At 46.9% G+C, this 17,677-nt stretch overlaps 1 protein-coding gene across 3 annotated transcripts in view; it reads left to right on the top strand.

Moving 5' to 3' along the window:
- C9H8orf34 (chromosome 9 C8orf34 homolog) overlaps nt 1-17,677 on the top strand; it is a 311,372-nt gene that overhangs the window by 240,802 nt on the left and 52,893 nt on the right. For all 3 annotated transcript variants that reach the window (XM_066578559.1, XM_066578558.1, XM_066578560.1), the window contains exon 11: nt 1,508-1,628. In XM_066578559.1, coding sequence (XP_066434656.1) covers nt 1,508-1,628 — 121 coding nt within the window. The remainder of the gene's footprint in view (nt 1-1,507; nt 1,629-17,677) is intronic.

Genomic DNA, 17,677 nt, shown 5'->3' with positions numbered 1-17,677 from the left:
CACTCTATAACTCTATAGCTGGAACAACACTCTATAACTGGCACAGCACTCTATAACTCTATAGCTGGAACAGAACTCTATAGCTGGAACAACACTCTATAACTGGCACAGCACTCTATAACTCTATAGCTGACACAGCACTCTATAACTCTATAGCTGGAACAGCACTCTATAACTGGCACAGCACTCTATGCTCTATAACTGGCACAGCACTCTATAACTCTATAGCTGGCACAGCACTCTATAACTCTATAGCTGGCACAGTACTCTATAACTGGCACAGCACTCTATGCTCTGCAACTCAGAATATAAGGTAAATGTCCACAGCACAATGTTCACCCATGTAGGTTTGGACAGGTGTCATGCAAAGCCAGCTAGCAAGGTCTGGATCCAATGCAGACCAGGACTATAGTATATCCACAAATGGTGAAGATGGCAGCAGTTCGGTGCAATTAAAACACTTTTATTCCTCCCAACGAAAGACAACAACAACGTTTCGACTTGAATAAGAGTTATTCAAGTCGAAACGTTGTTGTTGTCTTTCGTTGGGAGGAATAAAAGTGTTTTAATTGCACCGAACTGCTGCCATCTTCACCATTTGTGGATATACTATGCACTATAACTGGCAGAGCACTCTATAACTGGCACAGCACTCTATGCTCTATAACTGGCACAGCACTCTATAACTGGCACAGCACTCTATGCTCTATAACTGGCACAGCGCTCTAAAACTCTATAGCTGGCACAGCACTCTATGCTCTATAACTGGCACAGCACTCTATGCTCTATAGCTGGCACAGCACTCTATAACTGGCACAGCACTCTATGCTTTATAACTGGCACAGCACTCTATGCTTTATAACTGGCACAGCACTCTATAACCCTATAGCTGGCACAGCACTCTATAATTCAGCAAGATCCACTTTTTCCATAACTTTCGGAACTTGGTGAGCCACACTGTTTCTGTTACTCCTATTCATTACTATAAGAGTTATGGGAACAGGAAGAATAGGTAGTTTGGCTGTTTCCATCACCCTACCACCAGTAGTGGCAGCATATGGGCTGGTACTGCCTTCTCAGACGTGTTTTGGCTAAGATGGGAATACCCTTTAATACTTAAGCAGGAAACGCTTTTTTTTGTGTTGCCTCCCATGTTTGCAAATATATTTTGTCCATTTTAAAACCAAATCAAAGCCCTTCTAAATAAAGGATTTTCCGGATCCCACTCTGCATTGATTGAGATCATCTGACATGGATGTTGTGTAACTTATTCCTGGCTTTTAATGTGTGATAAATCTACAATGAAGCTGGATGGAAGAGTTATTATTGATGCTTTACAGAGTTAACATCCTATTCCTGAAAGTGCGCAGGACACCAGACACTTCTAATAGGAAACAACTTGTTTCCAAAAATCTCAGTGTGCAAGGAACATATAATTATTGCTTTCCTATTTCCATTTTCAACTTGTTTGTAAAAGTACATTCTCTCACTTTTTGAACTTCTTTAGCGTCAACCAGTCTGGGACTTGGATGTCTTGTCTGCCAGAAGTGGGGGCTCGCCGAACCAAAAACTCTTGAAAGAAGCTTTAACCGCAAAGGAACTGCAGAGCATGGAAAAGCATCTAGCTGGTATGTGCTGAAAACTGCTCTTTACTGTGTGTTAGGTGGGTGAGAGCGTTCACCCCTCTGAAACTGAAGTGAGATCAGTAACAAATCTCGCTGCATTCTATCAAGGAACTGTTATAGATACTTTATATCAGTCGTCCTATCTGTAAATCTTAGAACTGGATTCAGAATACATTTTGCTGATGATGAACAGTTCATTATAAAATTACCTGCATGTTTCAAACTTTTGCTGTATTTTAAATGGTCACCAAAATGCTCTCTGTCTTTGGTGCTATCAAACTACTAACGATGACCTGTCCGTCCGTGCGTGAGTGAGTTTGTGAGTGGCTTACTTGCTCCGTCCCTGATAACATGACGGGGACATCATCACAGGTCCTTTATCGCCAGTGAGGGAGTTACATGTTCTGCCCCTGATCACATAATGGTGACATCATCACAGGACCTGGATGCTCACAACTGCTGTTCGGCTAGGTGTTTGTTAGTATTCCATAGCAACTGAGGCCACAGAGGGTTTGTAGGATGCAGGACCTGTGATGATGTCACTGTCATATGTAAGGGGCGGAACATGTAAATCCCTCACTGGTGATGAAGGGCCTCTGATGATGTCACTGTCATGTGATCAGGGGCAGAGCATGTAAGTCATTTACTCGGGATGAGCGTCACCATCATGTGATCAAGAGCAGAGCGTGATGTTGACGTCATCACAGGTCCTTCACCTTCAGTGCTGTACTGTTTCTGATCCCTGTTTAATGGGATGAACAATTTATGTAGCAGTGCTGTGTGTGTGACATGCATGTAGGAGAGATGTGTGTGTGGGACATCCAGGTAGCAGAGCTGTGTGTGTAGGACGTGTATGTAGCAGAGCTGTGTGTGTGGGACACCCAGGTAGCAGAGCTGTGGGTGTGGGAAGCGCATGTAGCAGAGCTGTGTGTTTGGGATGTCCAGCTAGCAGTGCTGTGTGTGTGACATGCATGTAGGAGAGCTGTGTGTGTGGGACATGCATGTAGCAGAGCTGTGTGTGTGGGAAGTGCATGTAGCAGAGCTTTGTATGTGGGACCTGCATGCAGCAGATCTGTGTGTGTGAGACGTGCATGTAGCAGAGCTGTGTGTGTGGGACGTGCATGTAGCAGAGCCGTGTGTGTGGGACACATATGTAGCAGAGCTGTGTGGCGAATTGTGCCACCAGAAACACTGGTACTATAATTTCCTAATAATCACTAGTCTTTATAGAATCATACAATGAATATGTTCGGCTTTATGTGACTCTGATTTTCTTCCAGTTACTCACACCACTGCTGTCCTGAATGTATCTGAAAAAGATGTTTGCTGATGGATATTTGTTAGGGCATCAGTCCTTGTCCAGCCTCTCAGGATACTGGATTCAGCAGCTTAATACAATATTGGAAAGGACAAAAATGCAAGAATGTTATCATGGGGCAGGGTCCCTCAAGCGAGATGTGGTCCTCACGAGGGTGAGACCAAACAAGAATGACAAACGCAGCTGGATACTTAGACTTTAACCCTTAGTTTATGACATGGGTACATGGTACTTAGCGCTGCATGATGTAAACTTATGTCTTTTGTTTAAAGTGTCACCGTGGTGGTCCTTGCGGCGACATTATAGTGATGGCTGCTAATATTGTTAGAAATCAATCACAACTTGCCGCTGGGGGATCAATCACAGCAGTATTGCCCCAGCGGTTGCTGTGATTAGTCAGTCAGTGCCCAATTCAAATGAGTCTGAACCCCCTACACCCCCAAGAAGGCATCCAAGGACTGCCACTTTAGAGGACCCTGATTCATCTGATGCTCAGTGTATAACCCCAGAAAATTTTAGACCTCAGATGCCTGACTTTACTGGGAACTCAGGGATAAAATTTCATACAATAAGGCTCAAAGGGAGAACTTTTTAAAGATTTTTTTAAGATAATTTTATTGCCCATGTTGTTACCCAAAATAATTTTTATGCCCAGAATCCCATACTATCGTGTAGCTCATCCATGCGTTCATATTCAAGTATGCTATTGTTATTTCAATATGGGACACCAGTATGGCGATGTAGTGTTGGATCCGTCTTTTTCTATATAATACATAAATACAACCCATAGTGCTTCACTTTACTGGTGAAAGGAGGTTGCAGTCTGCATCCATCTATGTTTGCCACCATGCCAGTACATGGTATGCATGTGCCAATAAGCCATCCTGTGTGCATGCGTGAGCCAAAAACAAATTCCTGGCTCGCAATCACAATAGTTATCAGACAGGAGTAAGTGAGAGCACAAGAGCTTGCAGAGTTAGAGACAGCTTCACTGGTAGCACATGAATAAAGCCACCAGCGTAGCTCTCCAACAGCAGGAAAATACATAAAAAACTAAAATCATAGACCATTTAGCAACAAATAATCTTGCTAAAAAGTGTGGGCATCTTATAGTCCAAACTCAGGACCCCCTGACCGTTAGCTTCCTGATCGGGAAGATCGGTACAGTTCTCTCTCACACTGCCGACACTGATCTGTGAGATCAGGAGAGGATCACAGAGGACTGGTAAATTCGACACCAAAATCTGCACCGCTAAATTGTGGAATTGAAAATGGCAGAAATCTACCTACAATTCTGCACCAAAATCTATATTTAACCATGCGGATTTTGGTGAAGATTTCAGCAGCGTTAAATTCTGCTTTGTCCTGGTGGAATAGTGTTTTCCAGTTTGCCATGTCATGACCACGGCGTACGAAAAGCGCATGAACGGACGCACAAAATTGCCATTTGTGTACCCGTTCAGGCAGCCCGGCGTATATACGCCGAGCTCGGATTGCTGTCAGGTGGGAGGAAACCGTCTTGCTCTGCTAAACTGCCTCCCCTCTTTCCGCCCCATCGCTGGCTCTCGGCAAGGGGAGGAGACGGAACGGGGTGAGAGCTAGTGTGCTAAGCTTCCGCCCTCTCTCTGCTCCCTGTCGGCAGCCAGCAAAGGAATGGGTCAAGAGTTTAGCAACTACTTCCCGCCCTATCTCGCCCCCTCCCATTGCAAACAGCTGGAGGGGAGGAGAGAGGAGGAGAGAAGGGGGAAAGGGTGTTTAGCAATCACGCTGCTAAACTCCCCCCCACCTCCCTTCTCCGGCTGCTGTCATTGGCTCCCATAGGAGTCTATAGCAGCAGCTGTATTCCAGCCAGGAAAGATTCTTGTAGGACCAGCTTTCCTGCTCAGCATAAAAGTGCCTGGCCAAAATGCCCTATTTTGGTTGGGCACTTTTACGTGGCGGAAAAATCGCCTGTCTGAACTGATGCATTGAAATCCAGATTGTGGCGTATATCGGCCGGCCGTGAAAACGGCGTCCGATATACGCTCATGTGAATAAAGCCATAGACATATTCCAGTCATTTATGCGAATTGCAATAGTGTACTTAGATGCTTTATATTTTTGAGTTCCATTTTCATGCTCCATTACGACTATAATAGGGTCCATTTGGGTCCGTGTGGCTGTCCGGCATTTTCTGCGATGAAGTAGTGTTTTATTAACTGTATCTAGGGCTTAATTTTGGAGTAGGGCTTATAGTTCAAGCATCCTCAAAAATATTAAAACAATCGTGCTAGGGCTTATTTTCTGCTAGGTCTTATTTTCAGTGAAGCGGGGGATTAGGTGCTCTATTTAACCTTCATTGCTTCCAAATAACATTGAATTTAGGTTTGAATGTGCTGATGCTCATGTTATATGCAATGTATATGTTGCTAATGGAAAGCATGCCTACATTCTATCCAGAAGATAGAGTAGCATCAATTTTATTTTTAAAGTGGCACATAGTTGAATAGGAAATATGCAGAATTTAAAATACTACATTCATTATCACGCATCAATTTCACCTTTTTAATTCCTGAATGATTGTGCTCAGGGGTAAAGCTAAACAGTTTGTAGGTTCCATCAATGGGTTTTGCTTTTCATGGGTTACAGCCTTAAATCATCCTTCTCTCTAGGCAGAACACTATGTATTGTACTCGCTTCCATTTGACTTGACTGCCTGCTAATGCATTCTATGTAGTGTTGTGCCCTAGAGAACCACACTACAAGAAATGAGAGCGCAGGAAGACTTGGGAGCTTAGCGACAGCACATTGTTTTTTATGTCAGCGGCTGAGCATTTCTCAACTGTGTAACAATATTATTTAAGACATATGCATCGTTTTAAGAAAGAATTCCCGTTGAGACAGCAGTTTCTAGTATGGGCTTTTAGTGTATATCATCTTGGAAGAACTATAGAAAATATGAAGTTCTCTGTAGTCCAAGTTCTATACAAGTTAACACCTTTTGGCAGCGATATATGTACATATTCTAACTAACGAGTCCGTGCTCAGGAAGATTAGTCAGTGAAATTAGAAATACTATTTATAATGCAATGGTGTCAGCTATTGCGAATACACAAAAGACTCAGGGCAAACCAATGTGGAGGACCTTTCATTGCAATGTACTGAATCTTATATTTCGGCTGCTTCTTTATAGCACCTCTATCAACTAACACCCTGGGAGTCCCAGTATTGGCTGCCTCCAGTTATGTCGTTTCCCTGAAGACTGCATGCTGTGTGACTATGATAGTGGCTATAAATCACTGCCTTTTCTGCTTATCTAGGAAACTTATAATTAGAGTTGAGCGAACATCCTCTGCCGAGCTTGATGCTCGTTCCAGTATTACCGTACTCGATGGTGCTCGTTACGAGAGAGAGAGAGAGAGAGAGAACCACAAAAAAAAAAAAAAAGCTCGGCACCCGGCGTCCCACATACAAAAATGCTCGAGTCTCCAATTGTAGCCAGTGGGGTTTGTTACTCGTGTAGAGCTCTCGAATTTTACGAAAGGCTCGACTCGAATAACGCGGACCCGAGCATTTGGGTGCTCGCTCATCTCTACTTATAATCAGGCTGCTTGCATAGCACCTCTATTAACTCACACTCTTGTATCATACCCTTTCAGCTTGCCTAGCTGACATACACTTAGTTGCTCTATGGACATACTCCAGATCTAGTTCAGTCACCTACTCCTTTTTTTTTAAAGTGCCTTTGTCCTTTTTTGAACACATATACGTTAATAAAGTTGAAAATTTATTATTTTCTGTTTGGGAGGGTATGACAATTAGGCTATTCTCTTGCCTCTGGCAATTTTCTTTGTAAAAGGTACTTTCATTGTCTCATTCTCTCTGGTTGCGCAGCTCGGCACTCTTCTTTGCTAATACATATTGAAGGATGCATCATGATTTCACATGACTCAAGTTTAGAAGTTCTTAATTGAAGATTTTGCCACTTTGTTAAACTGTCGTTGTGGAACCTCAACAGATGATTGAACAAAACTGTACATTTTACGATGTAGGCTTGTGTGTGTGGTTTAGAGAGGTAGCTTTGCGCTGCTTGTGTATATATAGAGAACTAGTAATTATTAGGAAATTATACTACCAGTTTTTTTTTGGTGGCACAATGCGCCGCACAGCTCTGCTACAGGCACAATGATCCACACAGCTCTGCTACATGCACATCACATACAGCTCTGTTACATATATTCTTCATACAACAGGGATCAAAAGCAGCACAGCAGAGTCCTGCTCACACTGATCACCCCCTGGTCATATGACCCCAGACTGCTCCCACACAGGTGTCTGATCACATGACAGTGACATCATCACAGGTGCTGCAAGCATATGGCTGCTGTAGGTGTTCGTTAGTATTCCATCCTCTACAAACTCCCTGCGGCCTCAGTTGCTATGGAATACTAACAAACACCTAGCCGGACAGCAGCCATGTACTTACAGGACCTGTGATGACATCACCTCCATCTGATCAGAGGCGGAGCATGTAAGTCGGGATGAAGGACCTTTGATGATGTTACGGTCATGTGATCAGGAGCGGAGCACGTAACTCACTCATGCACGCACAGGCAGGTGGTCGTTAGTATTTTGATGTGAGCTATGAAGTTTGTTGTAGACACTATGGTGATGATGAGGGAGTGTGAGGCATTGCATGCAGTTACATAATCCATACTCATGAGGGCAAAGTTATTTTGATAACAAACCACACTACGTCAGCATAAGATTAGAGATGAGCGAGCACCAAAATGCTCGGGTGCTCGTTACTCGGGACGAAATTATCGCGATGCTCGAGGGTTCGTTTCGAGTAACGAACCCCATTGAAGTCAATGGGCGACTCGAGCATTTTTGTATTTCGCCGATGCTCGCTAAGGTTTCCATTTGTGAAAATCTGAGCAATTCAAGAAAGTGATGGGAACGACACAGCAACGGATAGGGCAGGCGAGGGGCTACATGTTGGGCTGCATCTCAAGTTCCCAGGTCCCACTATTAAGCCACAATAGCGGCAAGAGTGGGCCCCCCCCCTCCCAACAACTTTTACTTCTGAAAAGCCCTCATTAGCAATGCATACCTTAGCTAAGCACCACACTACCTCGAACAAAGCACAATCACTGCCTGCATGACACTCCGCTGCCACTTCTCCTGGGTTACATGCTGCCGAACCCCCCCCCCCCCCCGCATGACGCAGTGTCCACAGCGCACACCAAAGTGTCCCTGCGCAGCCTTCAGCTGCACTCATGCCACACCACCCTCATGTCTATTTATAAGTGCGTCTGCCATGAGGAGGAACCGCAGGCACACACTGCAGAGGGTTGGCACGGCTAGGCAGCGACCCTCTTTAAAAGGGGCGGGGCGATAGCCCACAATGCTGTACAGAAGCAATGAGAAATCCAATCCTGTGCCACCTCCATCTGGAGCTGCACACGTGGGCATAGCAATGGGGAACCCATGTGCCACACACTATTCATTCTGTCAAGGTGTCTGCATGCCCCAGTCAGACCGGGGTTTTTTATAAATAGTCACAGGCAGGTACAACTCCGCAATGGGAATTCCGTGTGCACCCACAGCATGGGTGGCTCCCTGGAACCCACCGGCTGTACATTAATGTATCCCATTGCAGTGCCCATCACAGCTGAGGTAACGTCCGATTAAATGCAGGTGGGCTTCGGCCCACACTGCATGCCCCAACCTGACCGGGGTTTTTAATTCATAGACACAGGCAGGTACAACTCCCTATTGTGAAGTCTGTGTGGACCCACAGCATGGGTGGGTGCCAGGAAGCCACCGGCGGTACATAAATATATCCCATTGCATTGCCCATCACAGCTGAGGTAATGTCATGTTTAATGCAGGTGGGCTTCGGCCCACACTGCATGCCCCAGTCAGACTGGGGTTCTTTAGAAGTGGACACATGCAGTTACAACTCCCTGTGGACCCACAGCATGGGTGGCTCCCTGGAACCCACCGGCTGTACATAAATGTATCCCATTGCAGTGCCCATCACAGCTGAGGTAACGTCCGATTAAATGCAGGTGAGCTTCGGCCCACACTGCATGCCCCAGTCAGACTGGGGTTCTTTAGAAGTGGACACATGGAGTTACAACTCCGTGTGGACCGACAGCATGGGTGGGTGCCAGGACGCCACCGGCGGTACATAAATATATCCCATTGCATTGCCCATCACAGCTGAGGTAATGTCATGTTTAATGCAGGTGGGCTTCGGCCCACACTGCATGCCCCAGTCAGACTGGGGTTCTTTAGAAGTGGACACATGCAGTTACAACTCTCTGTGGACCCACAGCATGGGTGGCTCCCTGGAACCCACCGGCGGTACATAAATATATCCCATTGCAGTGCCCAGCACAGCTGATGTAACGTCAGCTTTAATGCAGGTGGGCAAAAAATTAATTGGATTACACTGTAGGCGAGGGCCCCAAAAAATTGGTGTACCAACAGTACTAATGTACGTCAGAAAAATTGCCCATGCCCAACCAAGAGGGCAGGTGAAACCCATTAATCGCTTTGGTTAATGTGGCTTAATTTGTAACTAGGCCTGGAGGCAGCCCAGTTAACATAAAAATTGGTTCAGGTGAAAGTTTCAACGCTTTAATGAGCATTGAAACGTATAAAAATTGTTTACAAAAATTATATGACTGAGCCTTGTGGGCCTAAGAAAAATTGCTCGTTCGGCGTGATTACGTGAGGTTTCAGGAGGAGGAGCAGGAGGAGGAGGATGAATATTATACACAGATTGATGAAGCTAAAAGGTCCCCGTTTTGGATGGTGAGAGAGAACGATGCTTCCATCCGCGGGTGCAGCCTACGTATTGCTTAGGTATCGCTGCTGTCCACTGGTGGAGAAGAGAAGTCTGAGGAAATCCAGGCTTTGTTCATCTTGATGAGTGTAGGCCTGTCGGCACTGTCGGTTGACAGGCGGGTACACTTATCTGTGATGATTCCCCCAGCCGCACTAAACACCCTCTCTGACAAGACGCTAGCCGCAGGACAAGCAAGCACCTCCAGGGCATACAGCGCGAGTTCAGGCCACGTGTCCAGCTTCGACACCCAGTAGTTGTAGGGGGCAGAGGCGTCACGGAGGACGGTCGTGCGATCGGCCACATACTCCCTCACCATCCTTTTACAGTGCTCCCGCCCACTCAGCCTTTACTGGGGAGCCAGAAAGCTGTCAAAGGCCTTAGAGAGTGTTCCCCTGCCTGTGCTGTACATGCTGCCTGATCTCTGCGCCTCCCCTGCTACCTGGCCCTCGGAACTGCGCCTTCGGCCACTAGCACTGTCGGATGGGAATTTTACCATCAGTTTGTCCGCCAGGGTCCTGTGGTATAGCATCACTCTCGAACCCCTTTCCTCTTCGGGTATGAGAGTGGAAAGGTTCTCCTTATACCATGGGTCGAGCAGTGTGTACACCCAGTAATCCGTAGTGGCCAGAATGCGCGTAACGCGAGGGTCACGAGAAAGGCATCCTAACATGAAGTCAGCCATGTGTGCCAGGGTACCTGTACGCAACACATGGCTGTCCTCACTAAGAAGATTACTTTCAGGATCCTCCTCCTCCTCAGGCCATACACGCTGAAAGGATGACAGGCAAGCAGCATAGGTACCCTCAGCAGTGGGCCAAGCTGTCTCTTCCCCCTCCTCCTCATCCTCCTCATGCTCCTCCTCCTCCTCCTCCTCCTCCTCAACGCGCTGAGATATAGACAGGAGGGTGCTCTGACTATGCAGCGACATACTGTCTTCCCCCGCCTCTGTTTCCGAGCGCAAAGCGTCTGCCTTTATGCTTTGCAGGGAACTTCTCAAGAGGCATAGCAGAGGAATGGTGACGCTAATGATTGCAGCATCGCCGCTCACCATTTGGGTAGACTCCTTAAAGTTTCCAAGGACCTGGCAGATGTCTGCCAACCAGGCCCACTCTTCTGTAAAGAATTGAGGAGGCTGACTCCCACTGCGCCGCCCATGTTGGAGTTGGTATTCCACTATAGCTCTACGCTGCTCATAGAGCCTGGCCAACATGTGGAGCGTAGAGTTCCACCGTGTGGGTACGTCGCACAGCAGTCAGTGCACTGGCAGATGAAACCGATGTTGCAGGGTGCGCAGGGTGGCAGCGTCCGTGTGGGACTTGCGGAAATGTGCGCAGAGCCGGCGCACCTTTCCGAGCAGGTCTGACAAGCGTGGGTAGCTTTTCAGAAAGCGCTGAACCACCAAATTAAAGATGTGGGCCAGGCATGGCACGTGCGTGAGGCTGCCGAGCTGCCGAGCCGCCACCAGGTTACGGCCGTTGTCACACACGACCATGCCCGGTTGGAGGCTCAGCGGCGCAAGCCAGCGGTCGGTCTGCTCTGTCAGACCCTGCAGCAGTTCTTGGGCCGTGTGCCTCTTCTCTCCTAAGCTGAGTAGTTTCAGCACGGCCTGCTGATGCTGGCCCACCGCTGTGCTGCCGTGCCGTGCGACACCGACTGCTGGCGACGTGCTGCTGCTGACACATCTTGATTGCGAGACAGAGGTTGCGTAGGAGGAGGAGGGTGGTTTAGTGGAGGAAGCATACACCGCCGCAGATACCACCACCGAGCTGGGGCCCGCAATTCTGGGGGTGGGTAGGACGTGAGCGGTCCCAGGCTCTGACTCTGTCCCAGCCTCCACTAAATTCACCCAATGTGCCGTCAGGGAGATATAGTGGCCCTGCCCGCCTGTGCTTGTCCACGTGTCCGTTGTTAAGTAGACCTTGGCAGTAACCACGTTGGTGAAGGAGCGTACAATGTTGCGGGAGACGTGGTCGTGCAGGGCTGGGACGGCACATCGGGAAAAGTAGTGGCGACTGGGAACTGAGTAGCGCGGGGCCGCCGCCGCCATCATACCTTTGAAAGCCTCCGTTTCCACAACCCTATACGGCAGCATCTCCAGGCTGATAAAATTGGCTATGTGCACGTTTAGCGCTTGAGCGTGCGGGTGCGTGGCGGCGTACTTGCGCTTGCGCTCCAACACTTGCGCTAGCGATGGCTGGACAGTGCGCTGAGAGACATTGGTGGATGGGGCCGAGCACAGCGGAGGTGAGGGTGTGGGTGCAGGCCAGGAGACGGTCGTGCCTGTGTCCTGAGGGGGGGGTTGGATCTCAGTGGCAGGTTGGGGCACAGGGGGAGAGGCAGCGGTGCAAACCGGAGGCGGTGAACGGCCTTCGTCCCACCTTGTGGGGTGCTTGGCCATCATATGTCTGCGCATGCTGGTGATGGTGAGGCTGGTGGTGGTGGCTCCCGGGCTGATCTTGGCGCGACAGAGGTTGCACACCACTGTTCATCAGTCGTCTGCACTCTCAGTGAAAAACTGCCAGACCTTTGAGCACCTCGGCCTCTGCAGGGTGGCATGGCGCGAGGGGGCGCTTTGGGAAACAGTTGGTGGATTATTCGGTCTGGCCCTACCTCTACCCCTGGCCACCGCACTGCCTCTTCCACCTGCCCTGCTGCTGCACTTGCCGCCCCCTCTGAAGACCTGTCCTCAGTAGGCGTAGCAAACCAGGTGGGGTCAGTCACCTCATCGTCCTGCTGCTCTTCCTCCGAATCCTCTGTGCGCTCCTCCCTCGGACTTACTCCAATTACTACTACCTGAGTGATAGACAACTGTGTCTCATCGTCATCGTCCTCCTCACCCACTGAAAGCTCTTGAGACAGTTGCCGGAAGTCCCCAGCCTCATTCCCCGAACCCCGGGAACTTTCCCAAGGTTGGGCATCGGTCACGACAAACTCCTCCGGTGGGAGAGGAACCATTGCTGGCCATTCTGGGCAGGGGCCCGAGAACAGTTCCTGGGAGTCTGCCTGCTCCTCAGAATGTGTCATTGTAATGGAGTGAGGAGGCTGGGAGGAAGGAGGAGCAGCAGCCAGAGGATTCAGAGTTGCAGCAGTGGACGGCGCAGAATTCTGGGTGGTCGATAGATTGCTGGATGCACTTTCTGCCATCCATGACAGGACCTGCTCACACTGCTCATTTTCTAATAAAGGTCTACTGCGTGGACCCATTAATTGTGAGATGAATGTGGGGACGCCAGAAACGTGCCTCTCTCCTAATCCCGCAGCAGTCGGCTGCGATACACCTGGATCAGGAGCTCGGCCTGTGCCCACACCCTGACTTGGGCCTCCGCGTCCTCGCCCACGTCCACGTCCTCTAGGCCTACCCCTACCCCTCAGCATGCTGTATTACCAGTAGTGCAGAAACAGAACTCTGTAATTAAATGTGCCGCTTATTGGCCTGTGGTTGGAGACTGACTTCCCTTACGGAACGCACAGCAGAGCCAGGAAACAATTTTGCACACGCCTGTAGTGAGACGTAGGTGCGTATGACTGAGCTAGTGGAATTCACAGCGCAGAAGCAGTCAAGTGGCCAATGGCCAATAGTAGGCCTTAAGTATTTTGCTTCTATTTTTTTTAAATGCTCAGCTGATACAGCAGACAGATACTGTAGGCAGCGTATAATATTATGTATACTGTTTCCCTCTGGCGGGATGACAGCGCTGATGTAACGGAGACAGCAGATCCAGGACACAATTTTGCGCAAGCCTGCTATAATGCTTAGCTGCGTATTAATTAGGACTACTCCCCCCAGCAGATAGATACTGTAGGCAGCGTATAATATTATGTATCCTTTTTCCCTCTAGCGGGATGACGGCGATCATGTAACAGAGACAGCAGATCCAGGAAACAATTTTGCTCAAGCCTGCTGTAACGCTTAGCTGCGTATTAATTAGGACTACTACCCCCAGCAGATAGATACTGTAGGCAGCGTATAATATTATGTATACTCTTTCCCTCTGGCAGGATGACGGCCATCATGTAACAGAGACAGCAGATCCAGGAAACAATTTTGCGCAAGCCTCCTGTAACGCTTAGCTGCGTATTAATTACGACTACTACCCCCAGCAGATAGATACTGTAGGCAGCGTATAATATTATGTATACTGTTTCCCTCTGGCGGGATGACGGCGATCATGTAACAGAGACAGCAGATCCAGGAAAGAATTTTGCGCAAGCCTGCTGTAACGCTTAGCTGCGTATTAATTAGGACTACTACCCCCAGCAGATAGATACTGTAGGCAGCGTATAATATTATGTATACTCTTTCCCTCTGGCAGGATGTCGGCGCTGATGTAACAGAGACAGCAGATCCAGGAAACAATTTTGCGCAAGCCTGCTGTAACGCTTAGCTGCGTAATAATTAGGACTACTACCCCCAGCAGATAGATACTGTAGGCAGCGTATAATATTATGTATACTGTTTCCCTCTGGCGGGATGACGGCGATCATGTAACAGAGACAGCAGATCCAGGAAACAATTTTGCGCAAGCCTGCTGTAACGCTTAGCTGTGTATTAATTAGGACTACTACCCCCAGCAGATAGATACTGTAGGCAGCGTATAATATTATGTATACTCTTTCCCTCTGGCAGGATGTCGGCGCTAATGTAACAGAGACAGCAGATCCAGGAAACAATTTTGCGCAAGCCTGCTCTAACGCTTAGCTGCGTAATAATTAGGACTACTACCCCCAGCAGATAGATACTGTAGGCAGCGTATAATATTATGTATACTGTTTCCCTCTGGCGGGATGACGGCGATCATGTAACAGAGACAGCAGATCCAGGAAACAATTTTGCGCAAGCCTGCTGTAACGCTTAGCTGCGTATTAATTAGGACTACTTCCCCCAGCAGACACGCAGTAAACTGAAGACGGTCACAGGCAGCCCACATATATAGTATTTTTCCCCAATTTTTGGGAAAAAAGCCCACTGCCTATATAGCCTGAATATCTCTTTCCCTGCCTCACCAGTACTGGCCCTATACTCTGTACAATGACTGCAGACTGCGGATCAATGCTCTGCACGGCCGATATACAAAAAAAAAAAATTGTGCAACACTGTTAAAAGCAGCCTCAACAGTACTGCACACGGTCAGATGTGGCCCTAAGAAGGACCGTTGGGGTTCTTGAAGCCTAAAATAACTCCTATCGCTCTCCCTATAGCAGCTCCGGCACCAGCAGCACTTTCCCTGATCTCTGTCAAAACGCATCTGTGGCGAGCCGCGGGAGGGGCCGATTTAGTTGGGTGACACCTGATCTCGCCAGCCACTCACTGCAGGGGGGTGGTATAGGGCTTGAACGTCGCAGGGGGAAGTTGTAATGCCTTCCCTGTCTTTCTATTGGCCAGAAAAGCGCGCTAACGTCTCAGAGATGAAAGTGAAAGTAACTCGAACATCGCGTGGTACTCGCCTCTAGTAACGAGCATCTCGAACACGCTAATACTCGAACGAGTATCAAGCTCGGACGAGTACGTTCGCTCATCTCTACATAAGATGTATGTATATTAGATGTTCTGTATACTCTAATATATGTTCTAATGTCAACTTACAAATCCAATAGAAAGTTTTCTTTCTTATTACACTCTCGCACACTAGTGTATTTCGCTCTGTGTGCTGTTCATGTAAATTTACCGACTGCACATGGACCCATTATAGCCTATAAGGCTCTGCACAATGCCGTTTTTTCACATGAACTCATCACATGTCCTATTCTTGTCTTTATCATGGATTTGAATTAGGACAAGCAAATGTATGTCAATGCGTAGGCCATCCGTGAATTAGACAGCACACAGACAGGTGTCTGTGTGGTATCAGGTATGATCAGGCACTACTCAGACACACGGCAAGTGTGTCAGAGGCCTCTGTAATATTTTGTTATGAAATATACTTAATGGTATATTATTAACCAGTGCTGATCGCAATAAAACAGGTATATGCCTGGAATAGCTTAAATTGTTGGATTTCCATATGGTACGATAGTTGGCATCTTGATGATCACAGAACACCATTTCTAAATAATTATTGATTTTGCAAAGGGTGAAATCGCTAAAACAGACAAGAAAAAGCAAAGTAACATAGTATGTTAGGCTGAAAAAGACATATGGTCCTCCAATTCTGCCTATTACCCGCCCCCCCCACCCCCCCAATGTTGATCCAAAGGAAGGCAAAAAACCCCAAGAAGGCAGAAGCCAATTTTCCTAATTTAAGGCAAAATAATCCTTGGATCAACAACCCTTCTGAAGTAATTAGTGTCTATAACATGTAATATTGCTACACTCAAAAAAGGCGTCCAGCCCCTCTTAGAATTCGCCATCATCATGTCATCAGACAGAGAGTTCCATAGTCTCACTGCTTCCACAGTAAAGAACCCCTTTCTATGTTGGTGTAGAAACCTTCTTTCCTCTAGATGTAGAGGATGCCCCCTTGTTACAGTCACAGTCCTGGGTATAAATAGATGATTGGAGAGATATCTGTATTGTCCCCTGATATAGTTATACATAGTTATTAGGTCACCCTCAGCCAAAACCTTTTTCTAAACTAAATAACCCCAATTTTGATAGACTTTCTGGGTATTGTAGTCCACCGATTCCATTCATTACTTAAGTTGCCCGCCTTTGTACCTACTCAAGCTCTGATATGTCCTTCTTGAGTACATATGTCCAAAACTGTACACAATATTTAATGTGGGGACTGACCACTGTAAAGAGAAAGAACAATTTTCCTGTTTTGCCCAGTGATTTCCCATTTAGTGTGTAATGGTGACATGTATTTTCCCTGGCAATGTGCAGAAACTTTCATTTATCAGTGTTAAACCTCATTTGCCACTCTTCTGCCCCAACTTATCCAGATCCATTTGCAACCATATTCTGACTTCTCGTGTGTTAATTTCTTTACATAATTTTGTATTATCTTCAATTATTGCTATTTTACTGTGTAATCCTTCTACCAGGTCATTCACACATATAATAATAACAACCCTTGGCTTTCTATCATTGAGTCAGTTACTTACCCACTTACACACATTCTTGCCCAGACCAAGCAATCTCTTATTTCATATACCAACCTTTTATGTGGCACAGTATCAAATGCTTTGGAAAAGTCCACATACACAACAACCAATGACTCTCCTCGGTCCAGTCTAGAATTTACCTTCTTATAGAAGCAGATCAGATTGGTTTGACAAAAGTGACTCCCCTGCCCTTGTGAGCCCATGTTGATATGGAGTTATACATCTGGAGGTGTATGCCATGGGAACCCGCAATTTGTCTTTTTTAATTTCCTTATGATGGCTCTGCATCTCTTCCTGGGATTAACTGGTGATATTTAGTGGAGAGTTTACTTTATTACTCTGCGTCTCATCTGAAATTTCATTATCCTCTGTGAATACACTGGAGAAAAAACTATTTAATAGATTTGCTTTCTCCTCATCAGCCTCTGCAATGTTTCCTACATTTACTAAAGGACCAACACTTTCAGTATTCATCTTTTTTACTGTGTCTATAATGAAGAACAGTTTAGGGTTAGTTTTACTTTCTTGAACAATGAGTCTCTGTCTCCACCTTTGCTGCTTCTATCTGCTTGTTACATCATTTTTTTCTTTCCTTATACGTTTTTAGTGCTTCTTCGCTTCCTTTTTGATTTAGTAGTATAAGCACTTTCTTTTTGTTGCTTATTCCTTCTTTGCTTCTTTATTGAGCCACATATATATGCGAGGGATATTAAATATTGGGGTCTCTTTGGGTAGAAATACAAGGAGTAAAAAAAACATAATAAAATCCTCATAGGGGTTTTCTACCGACCCCAATTATAACAGCCATTGAAAAGTCTATTACTGAGGCAAACATATGAAGTGACAAATCAC

Source organism: Eleutherodactylus coqui, chromosome 9 (assembly GCF_035609145.1).
Source record: "Eleutherodactylus coqui strain aEleCoq1 chromosome 9, aEleCoq1.hap1, whole genome shotgun sequence".
Taxonomy (NCBI): Eukaryota; Metazoa; Chordata; class Amphibia; order Anura; family Eleutherodactylidae; genus Eleutherodactylus; species Eleutherodactylus coqui.
The sequence above is the reverse complement of the archived record's forward strand: the minus strand, read 5'-3'. Positions and strand labels throughout refer to the sequence as shown.